Raw genomic sequence first — 22,849 nt, forward strand, 5'->3', positions numbered from 1 at the left:
CACCCCTAGTGCCCACCCCGCACTGCCTGCAGTTTCAAGAGGAGAGAAGCGCTGTGTCCAAGCAGGTTGCTGTCGCAGCACCGAGCAGCAGAGAAGAAAATCAACGCCGAGGCCCACGGAGAAGCAGGAGTGTTGCCTGGCAATCGGGACTACAACCGCCACGTCATTGTGACACAGAGTGGAGTCAGGAAGTCCCGGCTCCAGGGAAGACCACGAGGACAAAGTCGGCGTCTGCACCTGCAGCCCCTGAGAGCGAGGGAGAGCCCCATGGTGCCTGGTGAGAAGCCGAGAGTGGTTGAAAGTACTGGCGGGGCTCCTGTGTCGGAGGTAGGAGCCCCCCACGCCCCCTAATCACCTGGAGCCTCGGAGGCTCCACAGGAGAAGCCGCAGCCGTCTGGGAGTAAGGCGGAGGGGGCACGAGGCACATTGTCGGTGCCTGCTCCCGCCGCATGTCAGCCCGCGCAGTCCGCACTGAGGAGAGGAGACCAAAGGGCAAACCGAAGAGTCCCTGTGAGTTGGGTGGATCGCGGGCGGGAGGCTGCATTTGGTCCCCATGTGGCTTGGGGGCATTTCTTGGCACCCTCAGTCTGTTACTGCCAGTGAAGGCACAGTGCCTGAGCGCTCCCGCAAAGGGAGCAGGCTGCTCCAACGACAGGGACCGCAATGTTGTTTTTAGGGCACAGTTGGTGTCAGAGCTTCTTCCTTGAGCGGCCCCGCCTGCCAGAGGGCCGCTCCAACGTGGGCCTTTGTTTCTAGGGTCCCAGTGGGGGACTCACAGGGCACAGTGGTGCCCGTGCCATATTCAGCTGCTCTGCGAGCACACAGGCAGCTGCAATGTCTGGGTACATTTATTTCATTTAGAGTCCCAGAGAGCGGCTCCCCAGTGCCCGTGCTCATTTTAACAGCTGCCCAGCAAGTAGTGGGCAGCTGCCACGTTTAGGCTTGGGCATCTGCGCACTTTACTTTTGCTGCATGCACAGCCTGCCCGGAGATTCTGGACATTGGGCATTTGAGCCCCTGTGAAAGGCCAGTTGGCCTGGGGCCAGTGTCAGTGCGTTGTGCCTCCAATTGAGGCACCCTGACTTTATGACCATTGTTTCCTAAAGTGTTTATGCTTGCGAGGCCTAATGCCTCATATGATTATGGCATAATGTGTGATGTTAATGTAGTTTCATGCGCCAGGTGATTTATGCCTCTTCTGTTTTACATTGTAGGATCCCATGCTAAGTTCCTAACTTAACCAGTAGTTACTGGCTGTGCGCTACATTTACTATTTGTGCTACATTTACAATTGGTGATTTTTTATGGTTTTGACAGTGGCCCCATTGGCCCTGTCATGTGTAAATAGTCCCCTGTGAATATTGCCTACTGCCAGTTGGCACAGTGTATATTATGTGATTATGATCTAATGTGTTTATCATAATACAAAGGCTATTTTTATATATAACCTTGTGTGGAGTACCTTTTGCGGTGTGCCTGGGGTGTTGTTGCTGTGTGCGTGCGCAAACGCTTTACACATTGCCTCCGGGATAAGCCTGACTGCTCGTGCCAAGCTACCAAGGCGGTGAGCAGGGGTTATCTTTGGCGTCTAACTCCCTTGCCCTGACTAGAGTAGTGGTTTCTGCCTGGCTTTGGCGCAAACCTTAATCAACCAGAAATCCCATTTCTAACAAGGGGAAATGTTGATATTCTCAAACTAAGTTAAAGTAATGAAGCACAGTAAAACAAAAATGGCTGCTCACAAATGTGCCTTAATTATGTGATTTGGTCTTATCCCCACCGAATGTCAGATGATTTTAAGAAACCAAGTAAGAGCAATAGAGCCATTGTGTGAGAATTGGATAAATGGAGTGCAATAAAACTTCAATAACTGTGTTCTTGGAAAATAAAATCATGCTTTATGAAGCACAGTGTGCCATGGTTTACCCCAGGTGTTCATCCCCACTCCCATCCACATCTGGTCCTGGGGATTATTAGCCACTCCTTCTACCCGTAACTCAGAGCATTGCTATTAAGGATGTCATCACACTAGCTTGACAGAAGTCAAGCTGCCCATAATTGTGGCTGCCTTGTGTGTGCTGCCCATTTGTGACCCCACTCCCATTCACCAGCACAGCAACCCTGTTCTCACGTGGGCACTCCAAAAGCTTTGACAGTATGTCTCATCTAAGTGGCAGGCTACATCAGGATTCCAGGAATCAACACAGGATTCTAGAAGCCTGGGATTTGAATACTACTGCAGGAATGAGGAGCCACTGGATTTGAGAATCTACTACAAGATTTGAGGATCCCAAAGTTTATAATATCCATAACTGCGCATGGCCATGTCCTTGGCTTTCCTCCTTGTTGATGATAGAGAGTTTTTGCTTGGGACCTGCTCTTTTCCAGTGTTCCCCTACTTAGATTCTGCTCTTCACCTGTGTTCCTGGCTATCCAAATAAGACAATCTACAAGCTGACACAAAGTTAATCTTCTCAGACGTCTTCTGCTTGTGGCACATCTTAGAACTTATTCTATAGTATCACTTTAAAGAATTTCCTAACATTCTTAAAATTCGTTCAAACAATTTCCATTCTGTAAGAAATTGGGTTACTGGTTGAGGGTGTGGAAGCCTTTCCCCAGCTGCAACCACAATTCCTCTCAGGGTGAAGTCACAATCAACCCTAAATGACGCTATGTTCAACCCTAGCGTAGCTTTGCGCAAAGCAGTCAGACTTAACTCTGAGGCATTTTGTAAAGTATTTGTGCAACACTTCAAACAGTATCACAGTGAAAACACAACACAAAAGGACCCCACACCAATTAAGAAAAATAGAGCAACATTTATTACAAAATCGAGACCAAAATGACAAAAGTCCAATCAGTACAACTGAAGCTATGATTTTTTAAACAATTTAGTGACAATACCACCAAAAGCACAAAGTGCCAACTCAGGCTATCTGGTCGCGCAGGACCATGTCAAAGTCAAATGTTCAGGCCGTCCACAGTGGAGCGCAGGTCAGATGCAGTTCCAGGTTAGTCCCACTGAAGTTTTACCTTCTTAAGTTGTGCCAAGAGTCCTGTTCGCGTTGAAGAGGTCCACGATGAGCAGGGAGAGTATCGCGGGAGGCTGTCTGAAAAGCATGAAGAGCCTGCTGTCGTGGGTTGACAGTTCTGCAGCTTCGCTTTGGTGGTCCCCACGAGTGGGCGGTGCTGCAGGGTGAAGGGTAGGGCTGACGAGGCTTCGTGCTGATTTGTGGCACGAAAGCTCCTCCCTTCCATCCTGCAAGTGACGGCCCATCCAGGCACATCTAAGCTGTCTATTGTGTGTGGCTGTCTAGGAGGAATACACAAAGCTCAACTGTCAGCTACACCCACTCATGTGACCAGAGACAGGCTACAAGCACTAAATGGTTAAGGCAGGAACATGCCAAATTCTAAAAGAGGCATTTTCAAATTTGTAATTTTGAATCTGACTTTACCATAAATTAGGATTATAAATTAGGATTCCAGAGACACCAAACATGAGATAGTTACCTGTTCCCATTTAGAAATTACACTTATGAAATAAGGTAATTCCCATTATATCATATGGGAGAGAAAAGCCTTGCAGTAGTGAAAAATGAATTTTAGAGTATTTCACTGCCAGGACATGTAAAATGTAAACTCATGTGTTTTACCTTTTAAATATGACCTGGCAGTTTAAACTGCACACACAGGCTGCAATGACGGGCCTGAGACATGTTTAAAGTGCTACTTAAGTGGGTGGCACAATCGGTGCAGCAGGCCCACTAGTAGCATTTAATTTTCAGGCCCTGGGTACACGTAGTACCACTTTAATAGGGACTTGCAAGTAAATTAAATATGCCAATTGGGTATAAGCCAATCTGACCATGTTTAGAGGAGAGCAGACAAGCACTTTAGCACTGATTAGCAATGGTAAAGTGCACAGAGCCCTATGGCTAACAAAAATAAATTCAGCCAAACTAGGAGGAGGAAGACAAAACTTTTGGGAGATGACCCTGCAGATAAGGACAAGTCTAACACATGCATCCTTGGAACTCTTCGCCTTTTCCACCACTATCTTCAGGGGCGTCAGGTTAATGATTAGCTAAGGAGACAGATATATTTGTTTGTTTTATAAAACTACGGTTGAATTATTGAACTGCCCCTTGCACCTACATACTGGAACTCCGCTACGCCTTCTAAGTTGTGCTGTTGCAACTGTCTTAATTTCTGTTCAGTACCTTAAATTGTGGAGCTGTAACCACTGTGTGCGACATCAGAATAGGACCAGTCGCATGATGATTCCCTTGGCTCTAGCAAAATAGAGGTACTATGCCATTGATAGGCTGACCATTTACTATAATTGAACCTATTATTAGAGTGATTCTTGAGTATTTTCTCAGTCTCTGCAGAATGTTACCATTCATATGAAACCTATGAAAAGGAAAAAAACGCATCCAATTGAAACTTATGTAAGAGCAGAGATTAACAGTAGCCTAGTGTTCTGTTTAGCATGAAAGAACTGTCACTTGGACTACAGAACACCCAAGAGAGCCTCCATATGATGAGACTAGCTGTGTGACTGTAACCTGACGTCTCTTGTGTGCCTTCTCTCTTACCCCTTACCACTTCTTTACCGTGATTATCAAGCACAGTCTTGGATGTTTTCGCACTGTCATTAGGGAAGAATGCTGGTGGGTTCCAAGTAATTTCTGCTGCAACATTTGGATCTTAATGCTAGTGGTAGCTAGAGTATGACACAGTGTAACCTGCTAGCCTACAGGAACCTCTCTATGATGGTTGTTATGTGGAGCAGCAAAAACATCTGAATTTTCAAATTATTGATCTCAAACATCTGGATATGATGGTGGGAAAGGGCCTACGTTACTAAGTAAGAAAGAAAGGATTGTGTATGTGACAGACCAAGCCAAGTAAGGAAAAGACCATTCAGAAGCAGGGATTGAAGTCTTCTTTAGATTGCCATGGTAATTTCTTCAGTTTCCAGGATGGGAAAAAGGCATATGGGTCATTCTGTTTACAAACCCTATTGATGCTGGAAGACAAGTAATCCACAGGCAAACCCAGGATGTAAGATTTGTCTGTGGTCCACAAGGTCACTTAAAGAAATGTCCTTCACCAAAATTCCACAGCACAATTACTATTCTATACCACATGGCAAGGGAAAAGGAGCACGCCAGTGCCAATATGAAATAATATATTGAAGGAGGGCAGTGTGGTACTTTTTCCACTTAAAGGTAGTAAATAAATGTGTGTTATCTGTGTCTTTGCAATGGGAAGCGGCTCTGGAAGAAATAATTTTTTAAATCCAACAGATATTGCTGGTTCTTTAAAATATGTGAATGTAATGTTAGTGTCCTCAGGGAAACACATAGTCTTATGAGAAAACACAGGGGTTAGTCAAGCAGGTCTCTACTCTCCATTTTACATGATTGCAATATTTGTTGTGAGGTGTTTATCATGTGTAGCTGAACTATTGTGGTCATTCCAAGTAGGCAGCGTGGCCCTCAACTCAAAGCAAACAATGCAAGATGACTTTCGGAGTACCGTGTATGCATCACAACAGGTAGTCAGTCATTGGTTGCGGCAATGTTTTCTGGTTGACTCATTTAACACAGAGGTATGGAAAAGGGGCAAGGGTTATTATACATATAATACACAGAATGCCACCTATTGGGCTGGCAATGGCAAGAAGAGTTATAAAAGGTTGTGGTTGTAGATTAGTGATTGGAGGCATGTGGCCATTTTCAGTAGTATTTTAGGTAAATGTGGGCGTTTCTATACCATTTATGGCATTGATGCTTGATGACCCAGCGAATGCGTTAACACACTGATAGGTCAATAACTTCTCCGTGGTCTGAATGGGACTACTGGAAGAACTGTCTGTTGCATAATTTTGTAGAACGTTTAAAGTAGTAAAGTGCATTCCGTCATCTAGTTCTCTCTCATTGAAGATGCTCTTTGTGCCCCACGATGAGTCAGAAAATGGTAGGTGTTGAAAGGGTGTCTGTATCTAATGGTGCGTGTGCTGAGTGCTTTCTCCTGTATTTTCTTTCAGCGCCCTGCCCTCCTCCCACCATAGCTCCCTGGTTCCTTCCCTCGCAGCTCTCTGATTGCTTTTTCCCGCCGTTGCACCCCCTGTGGCCCCGCCCCCTTACTCACCCATTCACCCTCCCACCCACATCCCAGCTGCTCCTCCCTCTTACCTCCCATTCGTAATGGCGACCTCTGCGCAATGAGGAGAGCGACCCTTGATCCTGTGTTCAGGCTGTCGCTCCCCACGCCGCACAGCTAGCACCACCTGTTTGTGCCCGTGTCCTTCCTCCCGCTGCTGCTGCCGCAAGCACGAGTTCGAGCCTCCTGTGCCCACTCTCGTTTTTGCGGTTCTCGCTGTTTTTTGCCCACTCTTCTGGGCTATTGTGTCTGCCTCCTGTGTGCCTTCTCCTGTATTTTCTTTGGGCATCCTGTCCCCCTCCCCCCATAGCTCCCTGGTTCCTTCCCTCATAGCTCTCTGATTGGTTTTTCCCACCACTGCACCCCCTGCAGCCCCACCCCCCTCACTTGCCCATTAGCCCTCCCTGCGCGTCCTGCCCCTCCCACCAGGGCAGGTCAAAACCATCTCAGGTGCGTACTACTCAACACCCGCTCCATCCACAAGCACGCCGTCGAACTCTGGGACCTGCTTGACTCATCCTCCCCAGACGTCGCGTTCCTGACTGAGACCTGGATGAACCCCGTGTCGGTGCCCTACGTAATATGACATTAAAGGTGAACCTGTTTGGGGTCTCCACTATACATAGCTATGCAAATTTCAGCACACTGAAATTATGGGTTTTGTATGGTCACTTTGTGCTACATTATAACTTAGTGATCAGAAATACACCACCACAATGTGGTATACTTAAGGAAGTAAATAGTGTGTGGCTGTGTCGCGTGTGTTATAAAGCTAAGGTATTGTGTTTATCTAGTGTGTTTGAATGAGAGTCAAACCTCTCAGATGTGTAATATGCTGTATGTCAAATTTCCATTGTAGGTATCACCGCAGTGTGTTCTCAAGACCCCAGACTGGAATGGGTCAGACCTCAATCTACCAACAAAGTAAGGTCGGAGAGTAGGGGATACAAGGGAATCTAAAGTCCTGAAGAAAGCCAGAAGACCCTTTATGGGCTATATCAAATCGGCTGAAACATGTTGACAGACATGCAGATATGAGGGTTGTAGGGCCATTTTGTAGCCCGGACACCCCCATCCTATATTATATATTTTTTTAATCCTGACCAGGAATTCCAGGAATAAAATATAGAGTGGATATTCCGTAGCTAGTTTCAACCAACACCTCTGCGCTAAATCTCTTTTTCAATCCCCGATATTATATGTTTGTATAGTCTTTCCCCTCCCTTTTGCTCCATCCCAGGCATTGGTATGTGCAGGGATGTTGTTAGCAAGCCCAGTGATGAAGCATGCCACAAATTGTGGATGAGGTCAATTTTCAGAAAACAATCCATGCACCACACTCTACTTGTGTTATATACCTCTCTTTTCGCCTACATCTCTTTATGTGTTTGAGTGATCCATGGGACCACTGCCAGGTCTTAAAAAATATTTTTCCCTACATTTACAAAGGCGGAGGGGTCCTGTGGGGACCCCTTTCCATTTGCGACTGGCTTACCACCCTCTTGAAGTAGGTGATAGCTGCAATTGTTTTACAACCGCATTTGTGGTTGCAAAACAATCGTATATACCAGTGCAACTCTCTATTGGGAAGGGACGCCCCTTCCTAATAAAGACTCGCAAACCCTATTTTGCGATTCAATAATAGGTTTCCGACTTGCAAAATATGGTTTGTCCATACCACAACCAGCCACAGCCCATATAGGGCATGCCACCGGGCGGTGTAGTGGGGCAGGGGAGGGGCAGGGTGGGAGGTTGTAAAATTTGGCAAACGGACGATTTCAGGTAAGTAACGTAAAAAATAAATAAAACAAAGTTTGTTGCGCGCGCTGCATCGCCAAATGCGATGCAGCGGGCGCAACAAAATTTGTTATATTTTTTCTGTTACTTCCCTGAAATCGTCCATTTGACGAATTTTACAACCTCCCACCCTGCCCCTCTCCTGCCCCACGTCACCGCCCGGTGGCACGCCCATTACGGGCTGTGGCTGACCACAACCCTTTTTAGCAGTTGTAAATTGGCCGATTTTCCGTTTGCGACCGCTGAAATGAGTCGTACATCTGGCCCTAAATGACAATTTTTAAACAATCCAACCGTCCAATTAAAATTTCAATTTTTGCTTCTGTTTTTGTATCTGAATTTAATAAAATATTACAGAATGTGAATATTTGTTTGAGGTACACTTGTTTCTGTGTTTTTGTGAATTGATGTACAGTTCCACTCATTGAAATTGTTTAGGTGATCTCTACCATTTTTTTGCTTCCTGTGTTATTCTAATTTAAGATATCATCCACCAATCATACATGGAGATGTGCAACTATGGGATGTGGATATGATTATGAATGAGAAATGTGTTTTTGGAATGTTCAAGAAATGTATCTTCTGTATTTCTTCATTTTGTGCTCAAACTACAGCTGAAGGATTTCAAAAGCATATAAATGGAAATCTGAAACTACCAATATATTTCTTTACAACACAGACCTGCCCCAACATTAACATTTTTCACATGCAAATCTGCACAGATCTATTTTACCTCTATGATCAATCTGGGACCATATTACATATAGGGTGCACTGTTCCTGTTTGCACCACTACACACCATTAATCAGGTACATCTAGCGCAGAGACATTGCATCCCATTACAGTAAAAGCAATGACGCTACCACAGCTACAAACTTGTGTTACCCTGGGTTGGGTGCTTAGTTGAAAGAGGACTGTCTGTTTAGTAGCTGATCTATCTGTCAATGTGCAAGCAGCATTCTGGCCTGCATTTGAAAGGGGTGCTGTGTATGGGTGCTGCATAGAACCTCCTTCCCTTCAGTCGAAGAAACTGCCTGTTTGTCTTGGCGTTTGGATCTGTAATATGGTGCAGGTGCAGAAGCAAAGTGTTTCCCCCACACCTGCACACAAACGAGGGAATGCCACCTCATGATCGCACTGTGCAAAACGTACACCACCGCCATTCATATTACAGAAGGATCTGCAGCCTCTAATATAATAGTGGCCAAGGGCTCCAAGAAGTGTGCACAAATGCCTGCTGTGCTCATGGAGCACTCTCTGTTATATGGCCCTTAATGTTTATTGGCATACTTATTAGCACACACAATGTATACCATTTGAAAAGGTGAGTTACAGTGTATTTGACTCAGTGGTAGTTAATTCCGGGTACAAGCTATTGTTTGTGTACAGGTTTAGAGAATATTCCATGGAGTAAATTTAGAAATAAACAATTTACTGCACCATTATCAAGTCTTACATAATAGCAGAACTTTTATTTGGCATGAGACATGTAAGCAAACAATGCAACATGGGCCCATTGTGTTTCTTCAATTGCAAAAAGAAGACACGCACACATTTATTAGATGCAGAAATGTTCTCTGGTTAAAAAAAACTGAGTAAACAACTGGAACATACTGCATTTTGTACTACAAGCACATGCATTGCTCTCGCGAATTTTTTTGTTTCAATATCACAAAACAATTTCCAAAATACTCCTTAATTCGTCTGCAGTCACTCCTACTGACAAGTGTTTACACACCTAAATATTTACCATAACGTATACAGTGTGCTCCGGGGTTTTAATTACAAATGCATTTTCAATATAATACTACCGTAAAAGACTTGGAGACACTTTTCGCTAGGAGCAATTGAGAAACTCTGCCGTCAAATTTAGTATTCTGCAGTTTCACGTGAGACCATCTCAGATTACTTATGTGTATGCATTTCATATACTCTGGCACAGAGTTTAAAGGGCGCCCCGCGAAGACAGTGCATAAATCATGTAGCAATTCCATTAACTTCAGCCCGGCTACCTATTTCAAATGTTCGTTGTTGACCCTGAACATTTAACAAACATACAGTTTGCAGACAAGCATGAGTTGCTTTACTTTTGACACCACAAATGTCTCTTTCATACTCCAAACATATGGAGCTAATAAATTCACCATAAAATAAGCACAATTTAGAAACTTTTGGAATTGCTCTCTCTTTTATCCCCGTTCTTTAGATGTACACAGTTACTGTGATTTTTCCCTTTGGTTGAACTGGGGGCCTTTTGTCAGAGGCGCACACTACAGCAGGTTAATTCAACATTAATTATAGAACGTGTCAAAAAGCATTTCAGTCAAAGCTCCACGTGCGTCTCCAGAGCTTTCTTAATGACAGTAATTATGGGTCATAAAAAGAGTTGTCTAAAATTAACATTTCTCTAATGTCTTGATAGGAAAATGTAAATGGCCACACGTTACAGATGTTTTGATTAGTACAATTTACACTTCCCTTTTTTGTTTCAATGCTTGTCAAACTTCACAGTGCTAAACTGTGAGGAGCTGTATTTTTAATCTTTCAAACAATATGGAGGTGTAACAAAGTGATAATATGAATTCTTGTAACATTGAAGTGTGTTCTTTGTTCCTGCACTAGCCAGTTTCTGCTAGAAAAAGCTGTGCAGGTTTTTTTTTTGTTCAGGTGCTATGATGTTTTATCCTTTTTTATAAGGATGGCTCGACTTTTTGTCTTATGGGGAAAAAAACACAGGAGGAAAAAGATTACGAAAACGAAAAAATAGGAAATGTGAAATTGCCTATAGTGTATTTTTCAGGAAAGTCAGGCTAGCCCATACCATACAAGTGAACGCTTCTTGTCAAGCTCACGTCTGAACCCAGGTTTGAAAGGTATGGTACACAGTGTTGAACACTGTCAAAGTTTACTTACTGAAAAATGAGAGAAGAAACATCCACGTTCAAACAATGTTAATATCGTCAAACATCCAGGGAAATATAACAAATTAAAAGGGAATCACTCCGTAGTAGGAGAGGCCTACACCTTAAGTAATAATAAATCTAATACTTGACATTCATCTTCCTGGAAAATAAAATTAGATAAACTTTTTTTTTTTGCAAGGGCATTCAGAACAGTCAATCCAGTTTATTAATAATTTCCTGTTTTCATATTGGAAGCTCATATTATCTGGTCACAGCCACAGCCGACCTCCACAGATATTTAATAAAGCTGCCGTTGGTAATCCTCTCTGATTACCTATAACCTTCCAGCTATAACACACACTGTGCTGCCGCTCCACAGAAGGACATCACACTGTCACCGGGTATGATGTTTGACAGCTTATTCGGCTACATCAAGCCGGCGCAAAATTACTTTTCCAAATCCATCTCTAGTTAATAACCAAAGGCAATAATGGTATTCAGCATGCGTAATACACCGAGAAAGCAAAACGAGGCAGCGGAGAGAAACAGATTAAAGAGCGCCCACTACGAAGGGGAGAGGAAAACAAAATGGAGACGTGTAGCACACAACAGTGGTTCAATTAGAACGCCACGAGGGAGGAGGGAGGGGTCTGCGGATCCTTCTGCAAAACCTGTCTGCAATTCTAGGCAACACAAGACAAAGGGCTATCGTGTTTAGACTGGATGCATTTTTATTCCCGTTCAAACAGCGGCATTTCAAAATTCCCCTTCGAAATTATGCTCTGAAATGCTCTGGGGAGGTGGAGATGGCTTACCTTACTGGAAGTGCCTGCTTAATGGAAATATATTGCTTTGATCTGGTTTTCACCAGAGCATGCACCTTGTGGTATGCTGAGATTAATAACGCATTTTGCTTATAGAACACATCAGAATTACTCTAATCTATATTTACGGGGGACACTGCAAGGCATTCGGCACAAAAAAAAGAGAGGTCTATTTGATGTAAAAAAAAAAAAAGCCAGAGACTCAAATGAAAATGAATGTGCTTTTATGGCGTGGTTTACAGCCGGTGCAATAGACATTACACGCCTCCCCTGAACGCATCCAGCATCATCTTCAACACCTTCAAAGGGAATGGCGCTCTCTGGCAGGGGCGGGGGAGCTGTGCTGCCTCCCCCCTCCACAGAGGGTCCAGCTTTATCCTCTGTGCCAAACTGTGACCACAGGATGAACCCAGTTCTTCATGACAAATGAAGGGCACCTGCTATATAACATGGTTTCGGTTTGACCGGCACCTTAAGGCTGAGGGCCCCCATTCGGTCCAATGAATCAAACATCTAAGAGTGCGGAACAATGACAGACTGTGGAAAGCACTGCATGTGGCTAGAGTGCTACTTCTTTAGTACAGAGATGTGAAAAAAGGACTGCTCACAGTTAAGTGAGGAACAAAAGGTATTTATGATTTTATTTATATTTATTGTGATGCCTTTTCTGCACAGAGCACCGAGTCCACCCGTCCGTGTTTCTGAGTGCTTTGTCAGAGGTTGTAATAACAGGGGTATAAGCAGCATACATAAAAACAATATCCGAGCACTGTAAAAAGAGTTTGCAATAGAAAGAGTAAGAGAATGATTTAGCGAAACAATTTAAGGGCAGTGCACACAGTGCTGGAACGCAGAAGTAGTGTTTATTTGTAAGTTTACACGATAACATTACACATAGAGAGTTTCCTTGAGTAGGATGTGGCATTTCTTTAAAGGTGTATAGCAAGTCAGCAATATGAATGCAGGGTAAGAGACATATCGAATAATATGTCACTTACCCTAAATAGACTAATGCATAGATTAATGCATGGCAACACAAAAAGATGATGAACTGAATGCTGAACATTGTCAAACATTCACCCCCGTCACAGATCTGGGTTAAATCCATCATTTATTTTGCTCACCATGCCACCCCAGTTTGGACCTAGTCATATGCAAATCAGTCTTGACCCTGTCCCCCATTGGAACAGTCCAGCCTGTTGCAGGTCCAGTTCCAGCTGTTGCAGGGAGGCCTCTGGAGCTTATTGTGTCCCTGTAACCCAGAACAGGTGGTCAGCCAACTGATCCTTGAAGTCACTCAGGTAGCCTGGGAAGAAGGAAGCAGGTCCAGCCTTCCTTTGCAGAGAGCATGGCAGGCCTCAAGCAGAAGGGCAGTCCTCTAGGGAACAAGGCAAACCATAAGCAACAGGGCAGACCTTTAAAAAACAGGCAGGCCTCAAACCGCAGGGCAGTCCTCCGGGGAACAAGGCAGACCTCAAACAGCAGGGCAGTCCTCAGGGAAACAAGGAAAGCCTCAAGCAGTAAGGCAGTCCTCTGGGGAACAAGGCAGTCCTTCCTTGTAATGTCTGAAGGTACAGGAGTAGCACTCCTCCATATACTTCTGTATACTGCAGAGTGGTTCAGGAGTCCAATATTTTTACCTTGTGCCATCCTTTGAACTGAGGGGATTTTCTAGGCTGCACCCACATCTGGTTCTGAAAAGTTCTTCCCTTCCACTGCAAATGCTCTAAGAAGTCTTGGGTGACAAAATACTAGTGTCAAGTTCCTTTGTGTGTGCTGGGGCAAGCCCTTTGAAATTCGAGCGAGTCAGGGAACCACTCCACCCCAACCTTCCTGACAGGATGGCCTATCCTGCCCATACCTAGTCCCTAATGTTCACTGTCTGGGCCCAATAGGCATTCATAATGAGGTAGCTACTAATAGCCCAATGCAGCTGAAAACACCTAGAAGGTATTTGTAAATGGCATTTTCAAAATTGGAATCTAAAATGCAACTTTGCCATTAAAGATAATTTTAACTTGCAATTCATAGGAGTCCAAATATGACATTTTTAACTGTTCCTACTTAAAAGTTAACACTTATTAAATGTAATAAGGTAACTCAATCCTATGAGAAAGGTAGGCCTTATAGTAGTGAATAACGAATATGGGTGTTTTTCACTACCAGGACATATAAGACTTTAAAGCACATGTCTCACATTTTAAATACACTGCGCCCTAACATGTGGGCTGTTTCAGACCTACCTTAAGGGTGACGTATATGTATTAAGAAGGAAGGTTTAGGCCTGGCAAATGGTTTATTTTGCCAGGTCCAATATGTAGGTTTAAAACTGCACTACAGACTGAAATGGCAGGCCAGAAACCTTTTTAAAGTGCTACGTCAGTGGGTGGCACAATGAGTGCTGCAGGCCCATTCGTAGTATTTAATTTACAGGCCCTGGGTGCATAAAGGATGATATATTAGGAAGTTTTAGGTAATTAAATATGCTAATCAGGTCTATGCCAATTTTACCATGTTTCAGGGAGAAAGCACAAGCCTTTAACATTGGTTAGCAGTGCTAAAGCGCACAGATTCCTAATGTCAATAGAAACGGATTTCAGTTAACAGGAGGTGTGCAGGTAAAATGTTTGGGGTAACCCTACAGAGAAGTCCAAGTCCAACCAATAGCATTAGGCATGACAAAAGCATACGAGCAACCCCGACTCGCTCAGTTGTAGCTTAAGGCACTAACTGCATAGAGATTAAAGAAAGGCGACAGTGGGACAAAAGGCCACACACAGTGCCACGTGCCACAGTGTTAGACTTGTCATCCTTAGGTTGATCTTCCCCCAAACATGTTGCCTGCTTACCGCCTCCTTTTTGCTGTATCTTTTTAATGGCCTTAGGACTCTGAGTACTTCACCACTGCTGACCAGTGCTAAAGTGCATTTGCTTCTCTCCTAAACATGGTGACATTGGTGTATACTTAATTGGCATATTTAGTTTACTTGTAAATCCTTTGTACAGTGGTATACAATGTGCCCAGGGCCTGTAATCTAATTGTTACTAGTGGGCCTGCAGCACTAGTTGTGCCACTCACACAGGTAGCATTTCAAATCTGTCTCAGGCCTGCCATTGCAAGGCCTGTGTGTGCTGTTTACTGCTACTTCGGCGTGGCCTTTAAAACCTCTTGCCAAGCCTTAAACTCCCCTTTTAGTACACATCAGTAACCCTTAAGGTAGACCCGAGGTAGCCCTAACAACAGGATGCTGTGTAAGTAAAAGGTAGGACATGTACTTTTGAGCTGTACATGTCCTGGTAGTGACAAACAGCTAATTTTGTTTTTCACTACTGTGAGACCTACATCTCTCATAGGCTAGCATTGGGAATTTTTAAAAACACTTTTATGCTGTAATTCCTGATTAGAAAGGAGTAGCTGCAACATGTTTCATATCTTTGAAATGGTAATGATAAATCTTTTTTACTGGTAAAGTTAGATTTAACATTACTATTTTAGAAATGCCATGTTTAGAAAGCGGCCATTTCTCTCACGTACTGCTCTCTTTGCGTTGCAGCCTGTCTCCAATACACGTCTGGGGTAGATGAAAGCTACATTCCAGTCTAAATTCAGGAGAGGGTTGTGTAGCATGTATATATCTTGACAGAGGAGGAATGTTAAGTGCATGCAAGAGTGCCTCTTGGTGTAAAGACAAAAGAGGACTAAAGAGTAAAAGAGGTGGAATGTTGTGCCTTACAGATGTATTTAGACTCAGTCGTAAGTTAGAGTAGCTGATGACTAAAACAATGATGAATCAATGGTATTGAACTCAACCAATGCAGAAGGTCTGCAAAATATTTGAGAAGGCATAAGATATTTGAGTGCCGGAGGTGAGAAATAATTAGTGTAAGTGAAGATGGGTGTGGATCTACTGGTGGAGATGTTGTGAAATTGCAGTCCTAAAAGGCAACAAAAATAGCTCATTCTTCCAGGATTTATATGATCACATTCACAAAACAGACATTAGATCCTTTCATTCTTTCATCAAAGGTTTTAAACCCCATATCATCCCCTAACAAACTGTTGCCATGATAAGAATGCTGCTTGAAAATCTGGCTGTTTCCAGCTTGGATTACTATGTGAGTTCACAAGCACACTACAAGATATGAAGCCAATCAGCACCATTTTCTGCCAGCTCTCATGTAGCATATCTCAATCGTTCCACCTGACCCTGAAGCTAATTCACAATGAATCCTGCTAGCTCAAGTCCTTCTCATCAACTGGGAGAAAGTGTGTGCATATTTCTCAGGGACCTGACAGTTCACATACCATGCCTGTGTTGCACTTTGTTTGGACAAGACATTTTGGTACCCTTATGCAAGATGTGTCACACCAGCCAAGAAGAGGACCTGCAAGAGACAACATAGCATAGAATAATTAACTGAAATGGATAGGTGAGGCTAGAGTAGTGAAGGAAGTACTGAGTTGATTTTTGCATGGAAACTGTAAGAGACAACAGAAGAGAAAGTGTAGGAAGTTGAGTCTCGACTAGGGCTGATGGGCAGTGATTGAATCCAAACAGGAAAATGATTTACAGGTGACAACAAACACAAATGAGCAAAACGTGAAGGTTAGGGAAACACTAGCTGGAAAATGGTTGCTTCTCTAAAATACTCTCCACACCTGTCATCTTCAAGACTTACAAAGCAATTTTTTCAAAGAAAACAATTAAATAACTGTGCCAATGGCAGAGCGAATGTTTCTGGAACCAATCAGTACCTATCCAACTATTGAGCCAGCCACTAATCACTGAGGTGAGGGTCTCTTCTGTAACTGAGTCAACTGAGCTAAAGAGGGTTAGGTATTTCTGAGCAGTTTCTGTGCAATACATGAGTAATTCCAGGAAAAATAGTTGAGTCAGTAAAAGACAGCGACTCTGCCTTCCAGATCAGGAAACAAGAAAACTTCCACAACTGTTGGGAAAAAACATCTTCTCCTGTATGACAACTGTTGTTTCCAATTAGAATTTCTGCTCTTGGCTCAAATCACATGGTTTTGGGCATTGGTAGGTAGCCTGAGACTTTCTTTAATGGCTTCCCCTCTGTACATGCTTCTAGGCCACAATCATAGTCCAAGTATAGCTTCCTAGCCAGACTTCCCTGAACACTTGGCTTCAAAAATAATTCTAGAGTAATAGGGAATTCAAGGAGTAGTGAATGGGGTAATGTAGGCAAAGTGGAGGCCGACAACTCAGATTACTTTTAACCCCAACTCGCTACTAATCCAGCAACATTTGAGATACAATTAGAAGAAATGAAGGTACCCAGACAGATTTACCGGAGCTAACTAGAGACAGCCGCTGCAACTTCAGCACCCGTGAAGGGGGCATGCTCCAAGACTCTGTTCGTTCAGTTCCGTGCCTCTGCCACATGTCTGGGTTAGGATGACAGCTGGACTTTGTGCATTTCCTCTAGACAGTCTCACAAAGGGAGCTGGGATGTGACAGTTCCATCTTGATGGCCCATCATCAGGTTGATGAGTCTTCCTGAGTTAGATTTGGAGGGAGGAGCTGACACTTGACTCTTGCACCTGAATAGCGCTGTGCCTGTCCACACATCAGGAGCTGCATCCCTCCCTCCCCTGTAGCTTGTCTGGAGCCAGGGCAGGAAAGACAGGGGCCTTGTGATCTTCAAAGGCCTCTTTGATGTCTCTCCCACTTCAGCCCCCGGGGACTCCCTCTCTCATGGCTAAAACTCTAATAAAAAGGGAGGGGGCTGTGAGGCCCCCCACCCTAAGGGTCAAATTTATTTGAAAAGAAAGTGGGGCATGATCCCCTTTCTGTGCCTCATTAGGCCATGTAGACCCCATTCCACAGGGCCGTACCTTATTGTAAAGGGGAGGGGGCCACATGGCCCCACTACCCTGGTCATCTTGGGCCCTGGAGAACCCATCACCCTGGGGCATTTTTTTTAAATGGGGAGGGGGTTATGCAGAGTCCCTCCCAGAGCCTTTTGAGGCTGAGGGAACCCAGGGCCATATTTATTTTAAATGGGAGAGGGGGCCACATGGCCCCCCTCCCCGAGCATCATTAGGCCAGAGCTGCATTACATTATAAAGGGGAGGTGGCTGTGTGTCCCCACTCCCTGAGCCAAATTAGGCCTTGGAGACCCCATCCCCCAGAACCGAGCATTTAATAAAAGGAGGGGGACATGCAGCCCTCCTAAGGCTTTATAGGCCCCAGGAACCCCATGCCCCAGGGCCAAACTTTATTGTAAAGGGCAGGGGGCCATGCTGTGCCCACTCCTCTGACCGTCTTGAGCCACTTAGGGCCGTTTTCTTTTTAAAAGGGGAGGGGGATGTCTGGACCCAAACCCCAAGTCTTCTGAGGCCCCAGGGACCCCACCCCCAGGGCCATATTTCTTTTAAAGAGTGGCGAGGCAAATGGTCCCCCTCTCTGAGCATCATTAGGCCCTGTGGACCCCATCCACCAGGCCCGTATTGTTTTTAAAGGGGAGGTGGGCCACATGGCTCCCCTTCCCAAGTCTCTTTAGGCCCTGGGGACCCCCATCTCCAGGGGCAATTTTATTTGAAAGGGGAGGGGGCCATGTAGCTCCTTCCCCGAGCCTCATTTGGCCCTGGGGATCCTACCCCCCCAGGGTCATTTTTATTTTAAAGAGGAGGGTGGCCATGCAGCCCCGTCTCGAGCCTATTATGGCCCCGGGAACCCGATTCCACAGGCCTGTTTTTAATAGAGGTGGGTGCCTAACCAGGACACCCACAAACAACATGTTGGGGGTAACGGGGGAACTCCAGGGCCCCCACGGTCCCAGCTTTCTCTTTGCATGCTGCAGGAGCTAGCATTGCTACCGCCCGCAAGAAGCAGCTATTTATTTTGCTTCCTCCAGGTGGGAGCAATCTGTTGTTCTGTTTCCCTGCCATCATCACTGTGGGCAGGGAAACAAAGCAAGTCTGCTCTGAGCTGGCAGGAACATTTTTAAAGCTCTCACCCGCTGGAAGCAGACTTTGTGTTTGACACCATTTGGCGGGAGTTTTAAAAATGCTCCCTTCATATGGGAGTAAACACAAGTTTCCATGCCAGCGCTGGTGCAGGCAGGGAAACCACTGCATCCCAGGGGTGGGTTCCCTGGGACACAGCTAGTGAGCCAGCCCCTGCGAAGGGGTGGGGTCCTCAGGACCTTTAAAGGCTCATGGAGGGGGCCGAACCCCCTAAAAAGTTACTTTGGGCCCTAGGGGATGGTGTCCCCATGGCCACAAATGGCACAAGAAGTGGAGTGCGTGCCCCTCCTCATAATTATTAAATTTGACCCTTGGGGATGGGGCCCCTGGGGCCAAAAATGGCTCCGGGAGGGGGGTCACATGCCCCCTCCCCATTATTATTTAATTGAACCCCAGGAGATAGGGTCCCCGGGGCCAAAAGCAGCTCGAGGAGGGGGGCCACGTGCCCCCTCCCCTTATATAAACAATGTGGCCTCCTATTTTGTTGGGGGATTTTTGCTGCAATTACACTGGGATCACAGCAAAAACTACCAATTTGTTATTTATTTCGGCCCGAGGGGCAGTCCACCTGGCATCCCCCCCATGGAAACTAGGGGGCAGGGTATCCCTACCCTGTCTCCTCATATCATTTTTTATTATCTACTTCAGGACAGGGGACTGAGTACCCAAGTCCTGTAATGGCTGCCAGTAAAATGTTTCTCATGTTATTGGCAGCCAATCTGAGTGCTTCCCCTCTCGGAGTCTGACTCCCACAGAAGTGAGATGGCCCAAGGGGTAAAAGCTCACTGGGCCAATCAGAACACTCTATTTTTAAATTGACGCTCCCGCAAGAGTCTCGCAAGATCCAACTATTCAGATATGCAAATCTTTTTAAACCTTCATTTCTCAAAAACGGCTGAATGCATTTACACCAAATCACTAAAAGCCCAATCTGCAAACCAATATCTAGCTTACTGGCAAAGTTGGTGTAATTTTGTTCAGTAGTTTAATCTATGAAAAATGCATGGGGAAATTAATTTTTTACACCCCTTTTTTCTCAGCCTCCACTTGATGGATCACCCCAAAACTTTCCATCAAGGACCTGAGGTAAATTTGCTTTGTTTGTTGAACGTTTTGGGAAAATTCATCAAACGGCACAAAAATTATTAGCAAAACAAAAAATGGCATGTCTATGGAAAAGCAATCCTACTACTCAGACATAGTCATGGATGTTTTAGTGCTTTTAGTAATATCATAATGGAATTAGTAATTGGGGACTATGTGTCATCAGCCACCTTGCACAGATTAGAAAACATGAAGTGCATACCACTAAACACGATGAAAGAAGTGGGTTGAGAGAAAGGCTCACAGCATCCATGAACTGGTAACCCAAACAAAACACTTACATTAAAAATACGCTTAATTGCATACATTCTAAAAAAAAGAAAATATTGGTGATGGCACATCAAGACAATCAGATAAAGAGACAACTCTTGATATCTGGCAGGAGTCAATTTTTTTTTATTAAAAAGTGGAAATGAACCTTCAGAATGGTTAAACAACTCGACTTAAAACCCACAAGTAAAAAATGGAGATCACTCGGGATAATGGAAAGTGGAAATACTGGTTTTACACATTGATTTTCAGCAGACATGGAAGGACCGAAACAATGGTGAACCCAAATGAGGTTTTATAAAACGTGCCTCCTTTTTACGGATCTGTAAGCGTCCCTTTGTGTGGTCCATCACTTGCCCTCAGATATGCATGCTGACAGCGTTTTATCTTTCAGTTTGCCCCCCTCGGTGCTTGACATTTTTCGATTGACTCCACAATGGAACAAGTCCAACATTTCCGTTGCCTTGGTGCTATGTTCAACGTCCATTAGCAAGAAGCGTTGATACACTGATTAAAGAGTCGACTCACGTCTAAAAATGTAAACCGTAGCTCATTTACATTTCATACATAAGTTCTCACGCCAATGGCTACTGCGCCGGGCCCTCAGAAAATCTTTTGTGTCAGTGCCCTGTTTGGCTAATGTCTCCCCAGCTGCATACACCAGTACTGTTTCATCTTTTCCATCAATGCAGGAGCTTTCTTCATATGTCCATCAGGTAGCCATCCAGCTTATAGTGTGACATCCAAGTGTTGCTTGGTCCACTGTTGTGAAAGGTAAAGAAAGAACCATCTCGGTAATGTGACTACTATCCTCTGAACAAATAGCATGTTTCAGTTTTAGTTAAACGATGATCACTCTCCATTGGCTCACAACTTCCTGCTTGGCCATGAGTCTAGATTGCCCTGAAATGTAACTTAACCAAGCTATGTCTTTTTCGATGCATGTAATGAGCCCTTTTGAGTTGATGTGCCAAAATGACCACATTGCTTTTCCCAGCCTATGCGCCCATGGCAAACACAACAAATGGTGAAAATGAGTTTTGTTAAAGTTTCAGCACACCTGACTCACATGCCATGGACATTAATGGGCTGCCTGTCAATTTCCAAAGCCTTGGTGGTGTTGCTTACCTTCGTCCTTTGCAAATTGTACTCTTCAAAAAGTCATTTAATTCTTCATCTCCGCAAGGACATAGCTGTATGCCTATCACTTGTATCCACAAGACCGACACTGAGGAAAAATACGTCTATTGCGGAGGAGGGGCCTATGAAGCAATTATAACTGAAAAGCTGTAAGCCCTTTGCTGTTACTCCTCCTCAAGCTGTATTGCCAGGTTGTCCGTTCCTCATAATGCTTCTTCCACTGCCACAGTGTTGGACTCAGGACCCAAATGTCATATCTTGATAATTCAGGGTCTCCTGAACTGCTGCAACAATCACAGGGTTTGCCCTTTCCTATGCTTTCACTTCCTTAGTGCAAACTATCCCTTCTCCACCAACAAGGGCAGTGGATCATTGCAGCTGCTATTTACTGGTCTGGTCTGATGACGAGGTTGAAGTTGAAGGGTTAGTAGAATCAAGATTCTTCAAAATCTCACTTTGAGCATATTTTTTGCTAAGCATTTGTCATCCAGTGCTGTGTTTTTTTGTGCGGATGCTGCATATTACTATGGGTATGTCCCAGATACTGCAGACTGGTATGCCCCTTCCATCTTATTGCACTTTGTGTGACAGCTCGACGCTTCAATTCTAGAAATGTGAAAGGAGAACAAATGTATATAATTCAATGACAAACATCTACTGAGTTGCAAAACATGTCTATAATTTATTTTTCAGTAACCAGTTACCCTTAGCAATAAATCAAAATGAAAACATATATTAATTTATGTATTCAATTTATAAAGCTCCTGAATCACCCCCGAAGGGTTATCTCCATTCTGTACGAAACGTAACAAATGGTACAGACCAGAGGGAGAAGAATCAGAAAAGCTCTGTTTTAAGTAGTTTCCTAAAAGGAAGATATTCTGTGCATTTTCAAAAGTGGATCGGGATTTGATTCCAGCAATAGGGGGCTAAATAGAAGAAAGCTTTGCCACCCGTACAAGCTTTTCAAAAACGGGGAATCACAAGCAAGGATTTCTCTCCTGATCATAGCTAACCAGTTGGCTGGTAGGGGACACGTTTTTTAGTTAAGTAACCGATTCCTCTACCATTCAAAACTTTATGTACAATGCAGCATATCTTGAACTTAACTCTCTTGCGTCTTGGTAGCCAGTGGAGTTGTCGCAAGAGGGGAAGTGAGGCCATTCTGGCTGGTAAATTCCTAACGAGATGGGGAGCGGTATTCTGTACCACCTGGAGTCTATTTAGTGAAGAATTGCTTGCTGCAATCAGGAGGGCATTACAATAGTCCAGGCGGCTAATCACTAGTGCCTGAGCAAGCGTTTTTCGCACACAGAGAGGAAGTATAATATTATGAATTCCCAAGTCATCAAGGGAAATTTGAACTCTAGAACATCGGATTGGCCGGCCTGCCAGGCAACACTGGTACTAATAAAAAAAGCAAAAAAACAACTCAAGCGACTAAATATTTAAACAGGAAGGATGATTGAAATAATTGACAAATAAGTGATAAAATACACCATCTATTATCAGGGTAGGGGCCCTAGAATCCCTGGCTTATCAACCCAATAATCACTATTTAACAGGCAACAATGCTTGAACTCTAGAAAAAACCATATCCACAATTCAGAAATTTGAGTAAAACACAGAACAGGGACAGG

The 22,849-nt window shown here is 44.3% G+C and overlaps 1 protein-coding gene across 4 annotated transcripts in view; it reads right to left on the reverse strand.

Annotated features, from left to right (window-relative positions):
• LOC146831152 (uncharacterized) overlaps positions 1-22,849 on the reverse strand; it is a 1,851,363-nt gene that overhangs the window by 809,249 nt on the left and 1,019,265 nt on the right. The window contains exon 29 of one of the 4 annotated variants that reach the window (XM_085605392.1): positions 20,178-21,815. The exons of the other annotated variants lie outside the window; for them this stretch is intronic. Within the exon in view, the coding sequence (XP_085461518.1) occupies positions 21,810-21,815 (6 nt within the window). The 3' untranslated portion in view covers positions 20,178-21,809. Of the gene's footprint in view, positions 1-20,177; positions 21,816-22,849 lie in introns of those variants that run through there. 4 annotated transcript variants of the gene reach the window in all.

The sequence above is a fragment of the Triturus cristatus genome, chromosome 5_1 (genome assembly GCF_964204655.1).
Source record: "Triturus cristatus chromosome 5_1, aTriCri1.1, whole genome shotgun sequence".
NCBI lineage: Eukaryota > Metazoa > Chordata > Amphibia > Caudata > Salamandridae > Triturus > Triturus cristatus.